We start from the raw sequence: 19,063 nt of genomic DNA, 5'->3' as shown, positions 1-19,063 counted from the left end.
CTAGTGGTACCGTTTTCACCTTGATTCCAAAAGACAGCTTTAAAAGAGGAGGAAATATTGACTTTCTCTATTTCTTTTTAAACTTTCCTATAAACACAAAACTAGGTACTTCCTTATTTGCATAATTAACAATAACAAAGTCAGAGTCGTTAACAACCAAGGTCTTCCTAAAGAATAAAGCAAAAAGCAACCAATAACTATAAAGATTCATTTGAACAGAACTTTGAAGGTGATAAGGAACATTCTAACCTGATTAAAACCTGTTGGCAGGTGGTTCATCCACGTACTCTGAGTAATTTTTGAGAGGGAATTGTGTTATCTGTTTTCAAGTTAGTTCCTCAGATAGCAGATCTTCTTTTATGGGAAAGTGAAGTGACGTTTAATGTCACATTAATGCTGCAGTGAGCCTTGGGGTCCTCTCGCCAACAATAAGCACAACGAACTTTGTAAACTACCTGTGCTCCTGCCAGCACATTTAGGGAAGATATAAAATCCAGAGGTGTTTGGAAGCAGGCCATGGGTTCTGTAATTGGTATCCCAACTATTCACATAGGCCCAGAGATGAAAGGCCTTCTGTTATGCTCCTCCCAACCCTAGCCAGGCTGAATCCAATCCAAGTCACTTTGCAAAGAGGGGTCTTGACACAGATTCCCTAGATAATCTACATTTCCCTTCCTTTTTTTTCCCCCTTTAAATTTGTGTTTCTCAGGACAAAGGATACTGGCTTTCTTTCCTTCAAAGATCACTTGCCTGTTACTCAGATAATTATCACTGATACCAACAGATCAAACTCAGAAGCTGCTTGGAGAATTGGCCCCTTGCGTTGCTATGGTGACCGTGAGTACTACATCCCTCTTTTTCTGAATTGCATGAGCAGAAGATGTTTTGGATCCCTTATCCGTTTTCCTTTTAGTGTCCTTTTAGTATTAAAAATTACCCATGAGCCCATTGTTTCCTATACCTGGTGGAAAGACACAATCCATGTTGAAAGACTCTCTGCTTCACAGGGCACTACTGGAATGCTGTCTCATTTTCTACCGAAGCTTCTTACCTCCACTTTCCTACCTTCCATGCCGAATTCAGCGCTGACATTTCCTTCTTTTTTAAAACCACCGCTTTATCTGGAGTTTTCCTAGAGAACCTTGGCATTAAAGACTTCATCCGACTTGAAATGAGCTGTAAGTGCCTTCATTTATGAGTTTGATGTCAGTGGTCCATGGAGAGGGCTTCTTTTTATCTCTGTCACCAGGCACTGTACCGACTTTAAGTATCAAGCTAATATCACCAGTTATCAGTAGAACTAGCTCTGAAGCTGTCAGATCCCTGCTAATGTGCTATGACTTAGGGTGTTCTATCATCATTGGTTAGCTGATTTATAAGGGATACGTGCATTCCATGAGTATCTGTGCATTCCTCTTGCAGGCTCCAATCTCTACTACAACATTGTTATCCCTTACCTGTTGCTTTAAGTTTTCATGCATCAGGATTGCACTCTGTGGGAAGCAGGGATAATTGCTATTGAACATTCTCCTCATATTAGTACTGTACCCATGCTTCAGAAGTCATTTTTTGGGAAGGCAGCTCAACCAATAAAGCACATACATGCAAGCCTGAGGACCTGATTCAGTTCCCCAGAACTCATGTAACATAGCCAGGCATTCCCATGCCAAAGGAGGCACAGACAGGTGGAGCCCTGCAGCTCCTCTTGCAGAATTGGTGAGCTCCAGGTTCAGTTAGAGATTCTGTTTAAAATATGAGGTGGAGAATCATTGAGGAGGAACTTGGACATTGACCTCTGGCAAGTCTGAGCACATCTTGACCAGGTAATACACACACACACACACACACACACACACACACACACACACGCATGCAAGTATGCACAATTCAATTTCTTCTCTTGCTCCAATAGGATAGGGTAACAAGTCAGTGATAATTTATGCCAGTTTCCCTCGTCTTTCTTGTCTGTAGCAGTGTGCGTTCAGGGTTAAATGCATGGATTACAACTTTGTAATAGCCCTGCCCCCATCTGTGGGATCTGTGCTTTACCGATCATTAAGCCAAATGGACACTAAAGAAATATGGATGACAAGACATTCATTCTACAGTGGGACACTGCATATCAGCATGCTAACAAAAATACATGAAAGCACAAAAAAGGAAAAATTTTCAATGATTAATTTTCATGAAAATGGAAAAATAGCAATAATTTAGTCTCTTTTAGTAATAAGAACTTTAAAAGTCTGTCCATAAGTCTGATTTTCTGCAATGTTGTCAATGGCTTCATATAAGTTAATTTCCTATAGCTGCTTTTGTTCAAATAAAACTACAAATTGTACTAGCCCATTTATCTTTTATTGCATTTAGAAGAAATATTTTTATTCATTTTTGATATGATTGTTTTTTCATAAAAAGTCACAGATATTTAAAAAGTTTGGAAAGAATTTTCAGCTTAAGGACAAGTTTGGTAAAGTAAACCATTTTTATTTCAACTCCAAAAATTATAACACTCTCCATAACTTTTTTTAACCAGGCCCAATTCTAATGATTTCAAAATATCTAAATAATCAAAAATCTTTCCAGCAACTATTTTAATGCAGAATTCATCACAGGTTTTTCTCCACATTAGGTAGACACTAAACAGACCCCTTTCGGGTGTGCAATGGCTAGAGCTCTTCTGATTTCTGTGTTGACACTTGTGTCCTGTGTGGACTCTCATGTTAGAGTCTGTTCACAGAGGAAAGCGTGAGTCATACAGGTGGAAGGCGGACACTGCCTAGTTGTTCCTCCAAACAAACACACGCACCTGGTTCTCGTGGAGCCGGTGGAGCTTAGGAGGCTACTCTCTAGGGTATAACTTTTACTATGCAACAAGCAGTAAATTGGACCTATTTAAGAGTCACACATGTATTATTAAAAATTGACAGTGACTTTAGGGTGTGTTGTGTTTGTACATGCATTTGGTGCAGGAGTGCTTAATCATCAAAACATTTTAGAATTACTAGTGGCTCATGATTACAAAACCACACACAAACAAGTAAACAAACAGATATTCAGTGCTTGAGAGATAGCCCAGTCAATAAAGTCCTTACTCTGCAAGCATGATAACCTGAATATTATCTGCCGGTCTCAAGTAAAAAGTAAAAAGCCAGATGTGGTGTAGTGGTTTGTGCTTATAATCCCAGTTTGAGGAGACCAAGAGAGTCCTTTAGCCTGTGAGAATCTCTGTGTCAGGGAACATGGTTTGGGGGTAATCCTGAGGAACGACACCAATATTGTCCTCTAGCCACTTCATGAATGTGCATACACGTGAATGAATACACCTGCTCACTTATGTACCAGCATGAGTGTGAATACATAAAAACACAGATAAATACATAAAAAGAAACATTAGAACTATTTTAGCTACCCTTTCTGTTGCTTTTAAGTTCCTTACACTAAGTGGACTCCATTACCTGTACCCTGCCTCGCTCTTAATCTTCTCTTGACCACAACCTACTCGAGCTTGTCCTTGAGCATCCCTCTACCCTTGTGAAGTGGACGTTTTCCAATAGTGTGAGTGAGGTGATTGGCCGTATCAGAGTGATGTAACTCCATGAGATACCCTTGAAAGCTAAGCAAGCATCTTATCCACAGATATTGGAAATTTGAGCGTTCCCCAACAAAAGACAAGTACATTTGCAGAGGGCATGGTGAAGGGGTATGTGGGTCTCCAGCACATGGGGGAGCGGCTAAGTGTTTCTTATGCAGTTGCAGACTACACACAGGAAAAGAAAGTTTCTCCATGTAACTTTTCATTAATTGTTCAAGGACACAAGCTACTAATGGGGGAAGATCTTATGATTTTTGTGTAAAATAAAAATCCTTCATACCTAACTTGTTCAGACTCTGAAGAGCAGGTTGAATACCAACCATTCCACAGTGTGGACATAATAACCTCAATGTAAAATTTAATAAAAAAAACAAAACAGGCCCTAAAGCGTTTTCATTCATTAAAGCCGAAATCAATGTTATGGTATATTATCACAAGATAATCACCAGTGAGTGAGTGTTAATTACAGATCAGTGTCCAATTTGTTTGTGCTTTGTAGCAGTTCACCGTGCCCTTCAGGCTGTACCATTTTTTCAAAATTCAATTTAGCATTAAATTATTTAAAAACACACAAATGAAACCTGTAATGTAATTGTTTGATGTTTACTATCATCATACTCTCAATTATTACTGTTTAAAACACAAACATTTTGCATTAAATATTTTTAAGTGTATGACCTGAAAATAGATGCAGTTCAGTAGTAGAGTGAAGAACGTGGCTAGGATATGTAAGACCCCAAGTTCAGTCCCTACAATAGAAAATAAACAAATACATAAACATAAAATCAACAAACTCTAAGGTCTCATATTCCCTAAATTTATGAAGATTATTGTTCTTGTTACTACTGTTATTACGGGGCAGAAGCTCTAACAAGATATTAAAAAAGATATCTCTACCCATGGTAACACCAACGGCCATGTGGATGTCCAGGCAACAAACTGTAGCCATTGTCAAGTCTAAGGGCCATGCTGCCACACGGCCGTACCAACCCGGGTAGTCTGTGCTGCCACACAAGGCCGTGGTATCTTCCGTGCCTGGGTTGCTGACAAGGGTCATGTCTGGATCTATGGTCCTGCTACAGCTGAGGTCTGTGATGATGCCCATTTTCAGTGTTGCAGCAAGGGTTCATAGGAATTATACATGTTGAAATCCAAGGGCCATGCTGAGCTGGCTCTGCCCCTCACTGGCCCCGGGAATTTTGGTTCTGAACCTTGCTGGATACTATAGCAGGTGAGTTGGCCCCACCCCCATGAGAGAGCTCTCCCTTCCACGTGGGAGAGATGTCCCCAACCCTCATCAGGTGTTGTTGGAGGCTGTTAGTTCGTTCCTGGTTGCCCTGACCTGAAATATTCACAAAGAAACTATATTAATTACTACACTGCTTGGCCAATGACTCTACTGTATTACTAACAAGCTCTTATATGTTAAATTAACCCATTCCTATTATTTTATATTTTTCCACGAGGCTCATGGCCTACAGGCAAAGTTTCAGAGAGCTCCAGTGGAGGAATCTGTGTTCTGCAGGCAGCTACATTGCTTCTCCCTCAATCTGCCTACTCTCTCTATATATCTTTTCCAGACTGGATATATTCTGTTAATCCATTGGCCAAAAGCAGTTTCTTTATTAACCAATGATACAGAGGGGAATCACACATCACCTCCCATTTTCTGTCTAAATAAAAAGAAAGATTTTAACATTAACATAGTAAAATTACATATAACAAAACTGGTATCAAGCAAAAATTACTGTTAGAACATTTATTTCTACTTTAGAGCATGAGACTCTTAATCTCAGGTTTGTGGGTTCAGCCTCCATATTGGGCACCAATTTGTTGGCAGAGGCTGCTCATTCGTTTCCAACTTCCCTGACTCAAAATAATCACACAGAAACTATATTATTTAAACCACTGCTTGGCCAATAGGTTAAGCATACTGCTAGCTAGCTCTTATAACTTAAATTAACCCATTTCTTTTATTTTATATTTTACCATGAGGCTTGCGGCCTACTGGCAAGGTTCCAGCTGGCTCTGATGGAGGTATCTGTCTCCTGTGGTGACTACATTGCTTCTCACTGACTTGTATCTTCCAGCCTGGCTACATTCTATTAAGCCATTGGACAAAAGCAGATTCTTTATTAACCAACAAAAGCAACACGTATACGGAAGGGCTTCCCACACCAACCATGGACATAGGAGTCCTTGCCTGGATGAGATGGGCCTAGGAAAGCAAGATCTACATCTCCCCTGAGGGATACAGCCCCAGTAGTCCTGACCAAGTAGTTCAACTACCAAAGAGACCCACATCCTGAGCCTTGGGTTGGTCCACCCTAACATCTTCCCCGTCTGTGACCTGCTGTAATGCATGAAGAGACTGGTCCTGTGGAACAATAGCCACAGCATCTCCATGACTTGTGACAACAGTAGGCTATGTGAGAGGGGTATTGGTGAGAGTCCAGTGATGCTGGTGTGCTAGAGGCTAATTGGTGTACAGTAGATACACTGCAGCAACCAATGGCACAAAGATGAATGAGGAGGTCTTGGAAAGACAGAGGAGCGAGGTGCTTTGTTGTTTGTTTTCAGTTGACACTTTGGAGCATTTTTTTGAGGGATGCTGCAGAAGTGAGGGGATCATGGAGGGACTGGAAGGTGAGTGGGATTTGGGTGCATGATGTGAAATACCCAAAGAATTAATAAACAATTATGTCACAAAAAGTAGAAAAGGTCTAAAAGTATATTACTGAGATTTACATCTTAGTTCTTCCAGCCACTGTGACAACTTGTGCTCAGTTCCTTCACTTATGAAATAGTCCTGTCAAGTGTGTATTGAGGCCCAACTGAATTCAATAACAGAAAATGCTTAGCAGTATTTCTGGCTTGTGTGATGCACTTAATAAATGTTAATGTTTTTGCTAATGTTATTTCACTGATTCTTCAACAGCCAAGAGTGGTTTACATATTATTGGTCTTTGATAGTTACATCAATAAATATCAGCATTATCAAAACATTTAAAAAGACTTTTACAAGGACCCAAGCTTATAAAGAAAAAGCAGACAGCATTAAGTTCCATAGCTATTACACAGAGAAACCCTGTCTCAAAAAAGAAAACAAGCAAACAAACAAAGCAAATAAACCAAAGCAAAACAACAGCAACAACGAAAAGAAAAAAAAAAACAAGATAAAGAGGAAGTGCAGCATTTATTCATTTTGAGGAGTCTAGCCATGGTTTTGCCAGAGCTATATACAGACAAGCAGAGGAGTCGGGGTTGGGCTTGTAGTAAGTAAGCTTGCTCTAATCAAGCACAGTGTTAGTGGCCGGGTCTGTGATAAGTAAAAGTTCGCTACAGCACTGTTTCTCAACCTTTCTAATGCTTTTACCGTTTAATACAGTTCCTCATGTTGTGGTGACCCCCAAGCATAAAATTATTTTTGTTGCTACTTCAAACCTATAATTTTACTATTCTTATAAAGTATAATGTAAATATCTGATATGTAGGATATCTGATGTGTGACCCCTGTGAAAGAGTCATTCAACCCCCAAAGTGTTATGACCCACAAGTTGAGAGTCACTGTTCTACAGCTTGCAGATGAGCTGGAGAGACAGACAGCAGTCAGATCATATGGTACAGGTGATGCATGGTATAGCCAACCTTTGCACAGACAAGAAACCCAACTTGGTGACAGAATTCAGTAATCACAGCAGAGCATCAAGCCTCCTACAAAGATATGCTGTCTGATGGTAGCCTAATATCTTTAAGACTAATCATCAGGGAAAATTTTACCCAAATCTTTAATATTTCTGCCCCATATTCTTATTAATCTTTTTCTCTCTCCTTCTCTCTCTCTCCGTGTGTGTGTGTGTGTGTGTGTGTGTGAGAGAGAGAGAGAGAGAGAGAGAGAGAGAGAGAGAGAGAAAACCAGTCATCTCTCAATAAAGATTTGATTTTGAAATGGGAAGATTTTCAAGATGAAACCACTGATCTAAGTAAGAAATAAAAAAATATATCCAAAAAGTGGTGGTGTGTGTGGCTTTAATCCCAGCAGCGGGAAAGCACAAACAAGGTTATGTCTCTGAATTCAAGGTCAGTCTGGTCTACCAAAGAAGTTCCAGGACAGCCAGAGATACACAGAGAAACACTGTCTCAACAAATAAAAAGGAAGAAAGACAGAAAGTGAGTGTGATATAGAGAAAGAGAAAGGGAGAAGGTAAGAAGGAAAGAAAAAGAAATGGAGGCAAAAGGGATGGTTCACTGGCTAATAGCACTGGCTATTCTTACAGAGGGCCTATTTTCAGTTCCCAGCACATATATGGTGATTCCAGCCATCTGCAATGCCAGTTTTAGGGGATCCATTACCCTCTTCTGGCTTCTGTCAACATCAGACTTGCATGTGTTACACAGGCATAGTCAGATAAAACATACAAAATTACTTAATCCTGAGTACCTGAGTTTAACCCTCAGAGCACACAGTATACAATCTGGTGTGGTGGCATGTGCTATAATCCCACTATTGAGAAAAAGAGACTTGGCTTGTCAACCAGCCTGGCCTCATCAGTAAGCTTCAGGAAAATAAGAAACTCTTTCAAAAATAAAGTGGATGTCACCTGAGTCATGACATCTGAGGTTGACCTTTATCCTCCACATGCACCCACAAATATGTACAACACACACCACACACACACATACAAACACACATCATACACATGAATATGTACATACTTGGACATGCACACAACAACAACAACAACAAAAAGAAAACAAGGAGGGAGAGGAGAAAGAGGAAAGAAAGGAGAAAGGGGGAAGGATAAAAGAGAAACAAAATGAAATGAAAAAGGTAGATTCATAAAATGGTTCAAGGAATTTTTTTTAATTCTTTATTGCCTCCTCTGTTTGTTTCAATCCCATTCTTTCAATGAATGGCTTTGTAAACTAAACAAATTTTCCTGCATTGGAAAATCACATGATACAGAAATAATACAACCATCATTTATGAGCGTCTAGTCTTCTTCAAAGACAGTTTGAATAGTTAATCAAGATTAACATGTTGATTTGTTTCCCCAAGAGGATTATTTTGTTTAGAGAGGCCACCATTGTGCACATTTTTATCCTTTACTAAAGCCCCTACAAAATTTCACAAATGGGGAGGCATTAATATTGAGCATCACTGAAAAGGAAAATAAAAAGTTGCTGGATAAGTATGGTCTGCAATGTCAAAATGCTGGAGCTGAACTTTGGCAAGGAGCAATGTTCACCGTGCAGTCTGTGCCATCACATGCAGACTGGAAACAGAGTAAAGAATGCAACTGTTCAATTCACTTTCTTTTCAGTGTTTAGGTTAGGGCTACAGCACAAGGGATATTGTTACTCACATTGATCTTTTCACTTCAGCGAACTCAATCTAGTTCTGCCCTCACAATCTTCTCCAGGGGCTTATCTCATAGGTGCTTCTGAAGCCTGTTGATAGTTAACCATCAGGCTCACAATGCTGACCATTGCTAATACCATCATTACATTTGCCATGTTTATCATCACCACCAACATAACTACCATCTGAGGTACTATCACCATGCTCTCCAATATCCCTTCTTCCAGAGTTCATCCCTACTATCCAATAACATCACCACAATTTCCATGATTATTATTAATACCACCACCAGCATGACCAGAACCATTACTATCTTCAGTGCCACCATCATTTTAATATTATCAGTATTAATATTAATGAATAGCTGTCAATTGATTTCCATAATATATTGTGAAAAACTTTCTGGACAGTATCCAACATGGAGGGTGGGGTTCTGAGTCATTTAAAGCAGTGCTATTTTCAGAGTTTTTCCACTGGACAAGCAACGGACATAAAATCCATCTTAATATTTTACATATTCATTTTTATTTAAGTGTATGTTTCTCTGTGGGTATGTACATATGTGTTCAGGATCCTGTGTAGGTCAGAGAGCAATCATATCCCTGGCACTGGAGTTTTAGGCAGTCATAGGCTAAACTATCTGAGTGTTGGGAGCTGAGCTCTGATTCTCTGCAAGAGTAGCATATGCTCTTACCCATTGAACTTTCTTTCCAGCCTGATTTTGGCATTTTCAGACATGGAAATACAAGAGTTTGGATCACATACATTGACTAAATATCCCTACAAGTGGTACTGTTGTTCTAAAGATATGGGTCTCTGCAGCTTGAAGATGATTGCCTAGACCCTTGTGTACAGTTGGACACAGGTAAAATCAGGGTAGACCAAGGAGACCAAGAGCCTCAGCAGAGATTCGGACAGATGCAAATGCCACAGGTTCCTGCTACCTGTATTGAAGAACCAGGAACAACTCAAGTGGACAGTGTATAGAACACATGCATTCTTAGTCTTTAGCAGTTGATAATGCTGATGGTGATCCAAGTGTTCCAGGGAGTCCAGAGATGTCCTCTCCACATTGATGGAGATTGATTTTCCCTAAACATCCTGAACATGCTTGTGCCTGCAACACACTGACAATGGTTTTCATCCTTCTTTCTTGTTTGGCTACAGCTCCTTCTGAGGTCACATTTGCCATTGATGTTGGGAATGGCCCTGTTGAGCTCCTCGTCCAGTCCCCTTCTCCTCTGAATGACAACCAATGGCATTATATCCGGGCTGAGAGAAACCTCAAGGAGACTTCCCTACAGCTGGACAATCTTCCTCGAAGTACAAGGGAGACCTCAGAGGAAGGCCATTTCCGACTTCAGCTGAATAGCCAATTGTTTGTAGGTAGGATACATCATACAGCATACTTTGTACTAAATACTTACAAGGTAGTTTTTTGCCCTAGCTCAAGAAAACTCCCTGGTATTTTACACTAAAAAACTAAATATGTTATTACTTTTACTATTTGTTTCATTTTATAAATTGTTTTATTCTAGCTTCATAAATCATCAAAATAAAGTTTGTGCTACTCCTTTACAAAATTAGGAGCTGTCTCAGATTGTTTTGGTACTGTTTCTCCTTGTATGTTTTGTGTTCAGATATCTATGGAATTTTATGTTTTGACTTATTGTAATAAAAATTTACAGCATAGGTATAGAGATTCTAGCCCATCATTTTTCTTAGTGCCCCAAATCCTAATTACTATTGTTAACAGTGTGAACAAAAAGTTTGACTAACCCAAAGAAGTTCAGTTTTCAGGCGTAAAATATAGGAAGTGTGCTGACTGGATATATGTCAGCGTGACACCAGCTACATACTTAAAAGAGGGATTCTCAGTTGAGAAAATCTCTCTCTCTCTCTCTCTCTCTCTCTCTCTATATATATATATATATATATATATATCCAAGTTGCTTTTGGTCACAACAATAGAAAAACTAACTAAGGTAAGGTGGTACTCATTCCCTGATTGAGACTCAGCATTAGCAACTATATTATCTCTGAATACGTGGCCACTGACAGTGGTGGGAGTGGATAGGTTCAGAAGTCACTCCCTTTTCCCTTTTGAATTTGTTCCTTCTTTTTTCCCCATTCTTCCTCCCTTTTCCCTTACTCATTTCTCCCATCAATAGTCACAGAGAAACCAATTCTATTCAAACATTTCTTGTCTGATAGTGGGTATAGAAATATGAATTAAGAATAGTCACTGTTTTTCAGGGTGCTTGTGCATGTGTGTGTGTGTGTATGTGTTTGTTTATAAGTGTGGGCATGTGCCTTGTGTGCATGCATGTATGTATGCATGCCTGTATATGTATGAGATTGTGTGTGTGAGAGAGAGAGAGAGAGAGACAGAGAGAGAGAGACAGAGAGACAGAGACAGAGAGAGAGACAGAGAAAGGATGGGGAATATTTTAGATATGCTCGTCTAGTACTGATATAAGACCAGGAATTATACTGTTTTCTATCAATACAATATATCACTGTATATAGCTCACCATGAGTCATAAAATTCCATCTTAATTCCTTGAGCATTTTTCATTTGTTTTCTTTATATGCGGACTAATGTAATTTCTAAACCTGAAAATATAACCACTGAAAACACAATTGCTAAAGGAAAAGAGATAGGAGAATTCGAGAACATCAGATTTTCATAGTATCACCCACCATACATGTATCTTCATTAACTGTGTTTTACACATCCACTAGAATCTAATATCAAGTGATTTAAAACCTTCAAATGATTATAGGTCTTTTCCTTAATTAATAACTCCTGTATGTAATATGATTTACTACTGAAAAAATTTTAATATATTTTGCTGTTTTAGTTCTACTTAAGCATCACATTTTATTCTTGGAAGAAGTTTGCTACTCATCAAGATTTAATATCTTTTTTGGTGGAATCAGTTCAAGTATTTTATAATTTTCATAAATTATACTCCATGTGAAAGTCGAATTTATCTTTAGGCAGTGCTTTTGAATCTTTCTATCTGAACCAGAAACTAAAGGTGGAGGATTTGTTTTTTTATGCCATCATAGCTACCTGACTATCCCAAGAAAAGAGATGAGGTGAACTTTGGACAACTTAAAATGGAAGAGTAGCAGCAGTGTTTTGTGCCAAGTTCTTTTCACTAGACATTTAAATTGATCACAAATCAGTGAGTTGTACAAGCATGTGAATAGGACTGAATGAGACACCTTGACAGAGTTGTAGCCAAGGTCAGTCTAATGAGCATACTCACTTCTGTTATTCTTCCCTCCAGTGAGTCCCATCGTAGTAATTACTTTGCTTTCTTTGAGTTTATCTCCATGAAACCAAAAATGGGGAAACTGCTGTTAAAGGCCATCTTTGTCTGCTGGCTTATGCCTCACTGTTTAGTGTTCAGTAATAGGTATATTTGCAGATGTTATCAGGTCAAAGGCAGTTGAAGAACCAACAACTGCATTTTTGTGCAATTTATCTGTGCAATGAATGAATGAATGAACTTTTTTCTTACTTACTCCCCTCATTTCCTATCCAGTTGCTGTGATAAAATGTCCCAATAAAAGCACCAGGGTTGTATAGTTCCATGGTAGAATCCATCACTAGGAAAAGTAGAGGCAAAAACTTTAAACAGCTCTTCACATCCACAGTCAAGAACAGAGAGGGAATGAATACATTCATGGGTACTTTCAGTTCACTTTCTTTTCTTTTATATTGTCCAGGATCAAATCCAAAAGATAGTGCTACCTACTTTTATGATAGGTCCTAACACATGAATTAACTTAATCTAGATACCCAAAGACATTCCCAAAGGCCAGACTAATCAAGGCAGTCTCATTGAGAATCTTGTAACAGATGATTCTATATTGCATCAAATTAGCAAAACTAGCTATCACAGTTGTATTACCCAAATGAAGAACTATGTCCTCTATAACTCAGAAATGTGGAGACATTACATGTTTGTCTTTCAAAGGTAGCAAAAGATACCATTATTGGAGTATGTTTCTTGACTGGGATAGGTTTAGCATGGCATTTTTAAAGTGTCAGTATGGATATACCTTTCCAGCTACTTTCAGTCATGCATGGGAGAATTTTTAAATCAGAGTACAGTGTCCAGCAGCATTTTGATCACTGGTCTTCTGCTGTGATCAGGAGTGCTTTCTGTGTGCCAAACACAGACTGCATCTTATAAGACAGGATGCATCTTCTGGCACTGCGCTGGTTATTTCAGTGTGACAGCATGAAAAGTGCTGATCAATCACTCATTGCTTGATGGAGTCCCAGAATCGATATTGCAACTCAACATGGTTTTGTCACCATGAGAGTAAGGGATAGCTGCAACAAGGCCATGTTGTCCCCTGCATTGAGTTATTAGAATACAAGAAATTGTATAGAATGTAGCTTTAAATATGTAATGTGTAGCTGAGGTGCAATCTCACCCTTGGTAATTTTGACAGTTCATAATTTATACTTTGTGAGGTTTTATATATGCATATATGTGTGTGGTTTGTATGCATGTTTGCATATGTGTGAGCATATTTTATATGATCACACATATAAATGTAGAGAGGCAAGAGGTTGGTATCAAGAATAAATAACAAACCAAAGAAGCATTTCCACTAAAGTCTAGTTTATTGAGACAATGAGTTTACTGATTCTTTTTGTCTATTGATTTTTATTGAGCTCTACATTTTTCTCTGCTCCCCTCCCTGCCACCCCCTCCCCTTCAACCCTTTCCTAAAGTCCCCATGCTACCAATTTACTCAGGAGATATTGTCGCTTTCTATGACCCATGTAGATTAGATCTATGTGTGTCTCTCTTAGGGTCCTCATTGTTGTCTAGGTTCTCTGGGATTGTGATTTGTGGGCTGGTTTCCCTTGATTTACGTTTAAAAACCACTTATGAGTGAGTACATGTGATAATTGTCTCTCTGGGGCTGGGTTACCTCATTCAAATTGATGTTTTCTAGCTCTATCCATTTGCCTGCAAAATTCAAGATGTTGTTATTTTTTCTGCTGTGTAGTACTCCATTGTGTAAATATACCACATTTTTCTTATCCATTCTTCAGTAAAAAGGCATTTAGGTTGTTTCCAGGTTTTGATTATGACAAACAATGCTGATATGAACATAGTTATAGTTGAGTATATGTCCTTGTGGCACTATTGAGCATCCTTTGGATATATACCCAAAGGTGGTACTGCTGGGTCTTGAGAAAGGCTGTAATTTTCTGATATTAACATATAGAAGAATGAAAATAGACCAATTTCTATCACCATGCACAAAACTCAAGTCCAGATGGATCAAAGACCTCAACATAAAGCCACCCACACTGAACCTTATAGAAGAGAAAGTGGGAAGTACACTTGAACGCATTGGCACAGGAGACCACTTCCTAAATATAACCCCAGTATCATAGACACTGTGAGAAACAATTAATAAATGGGACCTGCAGAAACTGAAAAGCTTTTGTAAAGCAAAGGACATGGTCAACAACACAAAACGATAGCCTACAGAATGGGAAAAGATCTTCACTAACCCCACATTAGATAGAGGTCTGATCTCCAAAATATACAAAGAAATCAAGAAATTGGTCATCAAAAGAACAAATAATCCAATAAATAAATGGAATACAGACATAAATAGAGAACTCTCAATACAGGAATCTAAAATGACTGAAGACACTTAAGGAAATGTTCAACATCCTTAGTTATCCGAGAAATGCAAATCAAATCAATGTTGAGATTCCATCTTATACCTGTAAGAATGGCCAAGATCAAAAACACTGATGACAACTTATGTTGGAATTTACTGATTTCTTCATGATTACAGATGAGGCTTGTTCACAGAATTTGGGCAGCTCAGGTAGCTGCCACATTGACAGCTCAGTCTTTCCTGAAAAATAACTCAAAAAAGCATCCCTCAAGGTTCTGGAACCACTTCCAGGAATGTTGGGGGGAGATGTTAAAGCATATATCATTATTCAAGTTATTGTTATTACTTATATAATTGTTCTGGAACATTAAGTTAAAATTGTTGCATTTGTTTATTTTGTGGAGTATTTGTTTAAATATGCAACGATGTGTTATATTCTTTTATGTTGCATTATTTTAATCTGTAAAGCTATGTTATTTTTCCTGCCTAAAACACTTGATTGTTCAAATAAAGAACTGAATGGCCAATAGCTAGACAGGAGAAAGGATAGGCAAGGCTGCCAGATAGGGAGAATAAAAAAGAAGAGAAATCTGGACTCAAGTGATTAACAGGATGAATGACAAAGGAGAAAGAGAAGATGCCTGGGGAGAACAACTGAAACACACAGTCAACTATGGAGTTAAAAGGAAAGAAAAATGTATAGAATAAATAAAGGTAAAAACATAGTTAAAAAGAAATGGGACAATTTAAGTTAAAATGTTTGCTAGAAAAGCCAAGGTAAAGTTGGGCTTTCATAAGTAATAATAAGTCTCCATGTATTTATTTGGGAGCCAGTAGAAGGCCCCCAAAAAATAAAAAAAAATAGTTATATATAACCTTTGGATGAGGCTTGTGAATGGTGCAACTTTTGTGTTTGTCACGGATTTTTCTTAATGAGCCTCTCTAGGAAGGAATGTTATGATTTGGAAAAAATAGCTACCAAACAACTGTACATAAGTCAAGATTCAGAAATGCAAAGTGGAAAATGTATTAGAATGATGGCTGAAATATGTCTGTGCAAAGACAGCAAAGTAATTCCACCTGCTCTATATTGGTGGAGTCTTGGAAAGAAGTCAGCAAGAAAGCCCACACATCATCATCTGATTTCTCAATGGAAAACATATTTGAATTTTGCAAGTATTTTTTTCCATTTAAAAATTGGCAACTTTGGAAAGAAAACATGTCTTAGCAGATACAGGCACTTGTCAAGCCTGAAAACCCGAGTTTAGTACTCAGAACACACATGGTAGAAGAAGAGAACAGACTCTTGCAACATGTCCCTTAAGATGTGTGTACATGTACCTCTGTGTGTGCATGCACATGAATGTGTATACATGTATTCGTGGTTTTTTCTGTGTGTATGTTTGTGTTGGCTCTGTGTGCACATGTGTGTATGTATGTGTGTATGTGTGCTTGTGTTGTCTCTATTTTTACATGTACATGTGTGAATAGATGTATTTTTGTGTGGTCTATGTGTATGTTTATGGGTATTTGTTCTGTACGTGAGTACATGGATGTATACACGTGTGTGTTTGTGTTGGCATGTGTTTTTTAAATTATTCAACATGTAGCCCAGTCTGTTCATTTCTTATAATAAAAAGAATCTGTCCTATAGATGTTTCTCCTTTGAAAAAAACAAAATGTAGCCTGAAAAAAGCACAAATTTAGCTCATGTGAAAGGTAGTTGCCCAATGCCTTGTATCATCTTGGTCTATCAGCATGTGGAAGGGCATGAACAGCTAGTCTGGCAAAAATCGCACTACATTTCATATATCTCTGCATCAAGAAGTACATTTTTACCAAAAAAATTGTTTCAGTCACCCCTTCTTCATTTATAAGCTTGTTGACTAAGCCACACACACAAGAAAATGTGCAATAGATCTTGCATTCGCCGTCTCTTCTCGGAGAAAAATGACACTAAGAAGACAGATGGAGAGTTATTCAAATCCACGAAGGGGAGTGACTACAGAGTCGGAGAAACAGAGCAAGTGTTAGACTCCATCAATCCTCCCTCTTTATTGTGCATAACCCCCAGAAAAGAAATAATGAGCCTTCCTTTGTGACCGGCTTGTATGTGCCATTGATTTATCTTGTGGTTAAAGGAGACTTACTCACTGAAATTGAAACAGACAAGACAGTGCAATTGAGGTTTGGCCTCTTGGCCTGCATTCTTATCAGAATTGGAAGCAAACTCAAGGTTTTTCATTATTTCAGAGTAAGAGACTAGCTTTGTACCACGGGAATGTTCTATTTTATTCTCTGGACTCAAGCAGTGACTCATGTGTTTCCTGGTCTGGTATCTTACTTACTTTTCTATTGCTGTGACAAGACACCATGACCAAGAGAATGCTTAGTTTGTGCTCATAGTTACAGAGGGTAGAGTATATGACAATCCTGATGGAGAATATGACAACAACCAGGAAGACATCACACTGAGGCAATAGCTGAGAGCTTACATCTTGATATGTAAACATGAGGCAGAGAGAACTACCTTGGGATAGCATAGACTTTCGAATCCTCAAAGCCAGTCTCAAGTGACACATATTCTTCAACAAGGTCATACCTCCTAATCCTTTCTAAACGGTTCCACCCACTGGGGAGCAAGTATGCAAACATAAGCCTAACAAGGCTATTCTCATTCAAACCACCATACCTGAGCTGGAATAAGCAAAGTGTATTTCTAAGCATCTGCGCCGTGATTTTCCAGAGTTCATCCTGTCTCCATCTCACATCTTACATCACTGTGATTATAGGCATGCATCACATCACCCAGATTTTCCCTAGGTTCTGAGAATCAAACTCAGGTCTCCATGTTTGTGAGTTTACTGGCTGACCCATCAAACCAGCATCAATTTACAGTTAATTTTCCTGTTTACATTTATATTTCTTGTACAAAAATGGCAAATTTCCAATGCCTATCCTGTCTTCTTTGACATGCATGCACACAGATCGAGTTACTTTCTAGACCAAATTTATTAGAGTTGTAGCATAAAGTGTAGAGAGGAATGAGTCTCAGTTATGTCATCCTATAAACACAGAATATAACTGATGTGTATTTTCTACATTCAGTGTTTACTCCTGTTCCTTCTTCTCCCCCTTTTTCCTCATCCCCATCCTCCTCCTTTCATTCTCCTGCTCTTCTTTCTATTTTTCATTAGTTCATTAGGCAGACTTTAAGGACTTTTATGCACTCTCCACTCATCTATGATATAACCTTGTGCTCAAGGATAGGATGCTAAATGCCTGTTTTCTATAGCAAGAATGGGCCTCTGACTCTTCTGGGATCTCAGAATTCTCAGCAACCATACATACAGGCAAATGGGATTTAGCTGTACTTTACACCTTCTTGTCTCTTAGCACACATTTCTCTTACGTCTGGGAAGAGCCGGATTTTCTGTGGAACAAAACAATGAGAAAGTTAAAATCTGCTCAATGCACAAGGGATGGTATATAACTGTCTCCTGACAGCATCCAGATGTCTATCTGCTGACAGTCAGATTACAGCCGAAGTCTCAATTTGAGTGGAGAAATCTTATCTGCAAAATAGTATTTTATAGATAAACTCTCAGATCAATAAACAGATAATATATAATGTACCTACTGAGTCTAGGCAGTAGGTAAAGACTCGAGAGAAAGGCCCAGAGGACAGCAGTAACTGAACACACACTATACTCTGTGGTCTACAGTAAACTTTACTATAAAAACATGGAATGAGAGATGGAACAGCTGAAATTTAAAGAATTCAGCACTCAATATGGCGAAGGAGATGGTGCTGAACCCCAATACCTGTCTATCCCTCTTCCAGTGCATAGCCCTGTGCTGCATAACAGGTTGCAGTTTTGTCTCTCTTGTGCACCTGACAGCTCTCTTTGAAATTTGCCAAGAGGCAAAATCTGACTATATCCCTTTTATATCAGATAAAACACACCATAGGCTGCAAAAACTATCCATATTTTATTTATATGCAGAGATCATGGTCATGTAAACATTCATTCTTAAGCATCTAAGAAGAGGTATATCTCTCTCTTAGTCTTGCTCTCTCTCTCTCTCTGGGAATGTTTTCCTTTGAAACAGGGTCTCATGTTTCCTAAACTGGCCTTGAACATGGTTTATAGTCAAAGCTGACCTTGAACTTCTGATCCTCCAGCCTTCACATCTTTAGTGCTGAGAGTATTGATGTGTACCAAGTTGCTTGCTTTATTCAGTGGTACTGGCAATGGAACTCAGGACTTTATGTATGCCAGGCTAGTACTCTACTAACTAGATTACAGCCACAGCCCTGACTTCAAGATTCTCTAAATTCATTTCTCTCACTGGGATCTTAAAGAAAAGATCAGCAGCCCTGACAACTCAGTTAAGTGTTAACAAAAAGAAGTGACTCTTACAAAATACAATGT

The 19,063-nt window shown here is 38.6% G+C and overlaps 1 protein-coding gene across 3 annotated transcripts in view; it reads left to right on the top strand.

Moving 5' to 3' along the window:
• Cntnap5 (contactin associated protein family member 5) overlaps positions 1-19,063 on the top strand; it is a 956,023-nt gene that overhangs the window by 799,585 nt on the left and 137,375 nt on the right. For 2 of the 3 annotated variants that reach the window (XR_005974031.1, XM_041648128.1), the window contains exons 15-17: positions 710-837; positions 1,008-1,178; positions 10,122-10,340. Coding sequence is in view for 2 of the 3 variants with exons in the window: in XM_041648128.1 (XP_041504062.1) it covers positions 710-837; positions 1,008-1,178; positions 10,122-10,340 (518 nt within the window). In the remaining variant the exon portion in view is untranslated. The remainder of the gene's footprint in view (positions 1-709; positions 838-1,007; positions 1,179-10,121; positions 10,341-19,063) is intronic. The other variant, XM_041648130.1, reaches the window with a different exon arrangement.

The sequence above is a fragment of the Microtus oregoni genome, unplaced genomic scaffold (assembly GCF_018167655.1).
Source record: "Microtus oregoni isolate MIOR12 unplaced genomic scaffold, Mior012 000003F_ref0000135, whole genome shotgun sequence".
Classification (NCBI taxonomy): Eukaryota; Metazoa; Chordata; class Mammalia; order Rodentia; family Cricetidae; genus Microtus; species Microtus oregoni.
The sequence above is the reverse complement of the archived record's forward strand: the minus strand, read 5'-3'. Positions and strand labels throughout refer to the sequence as shown.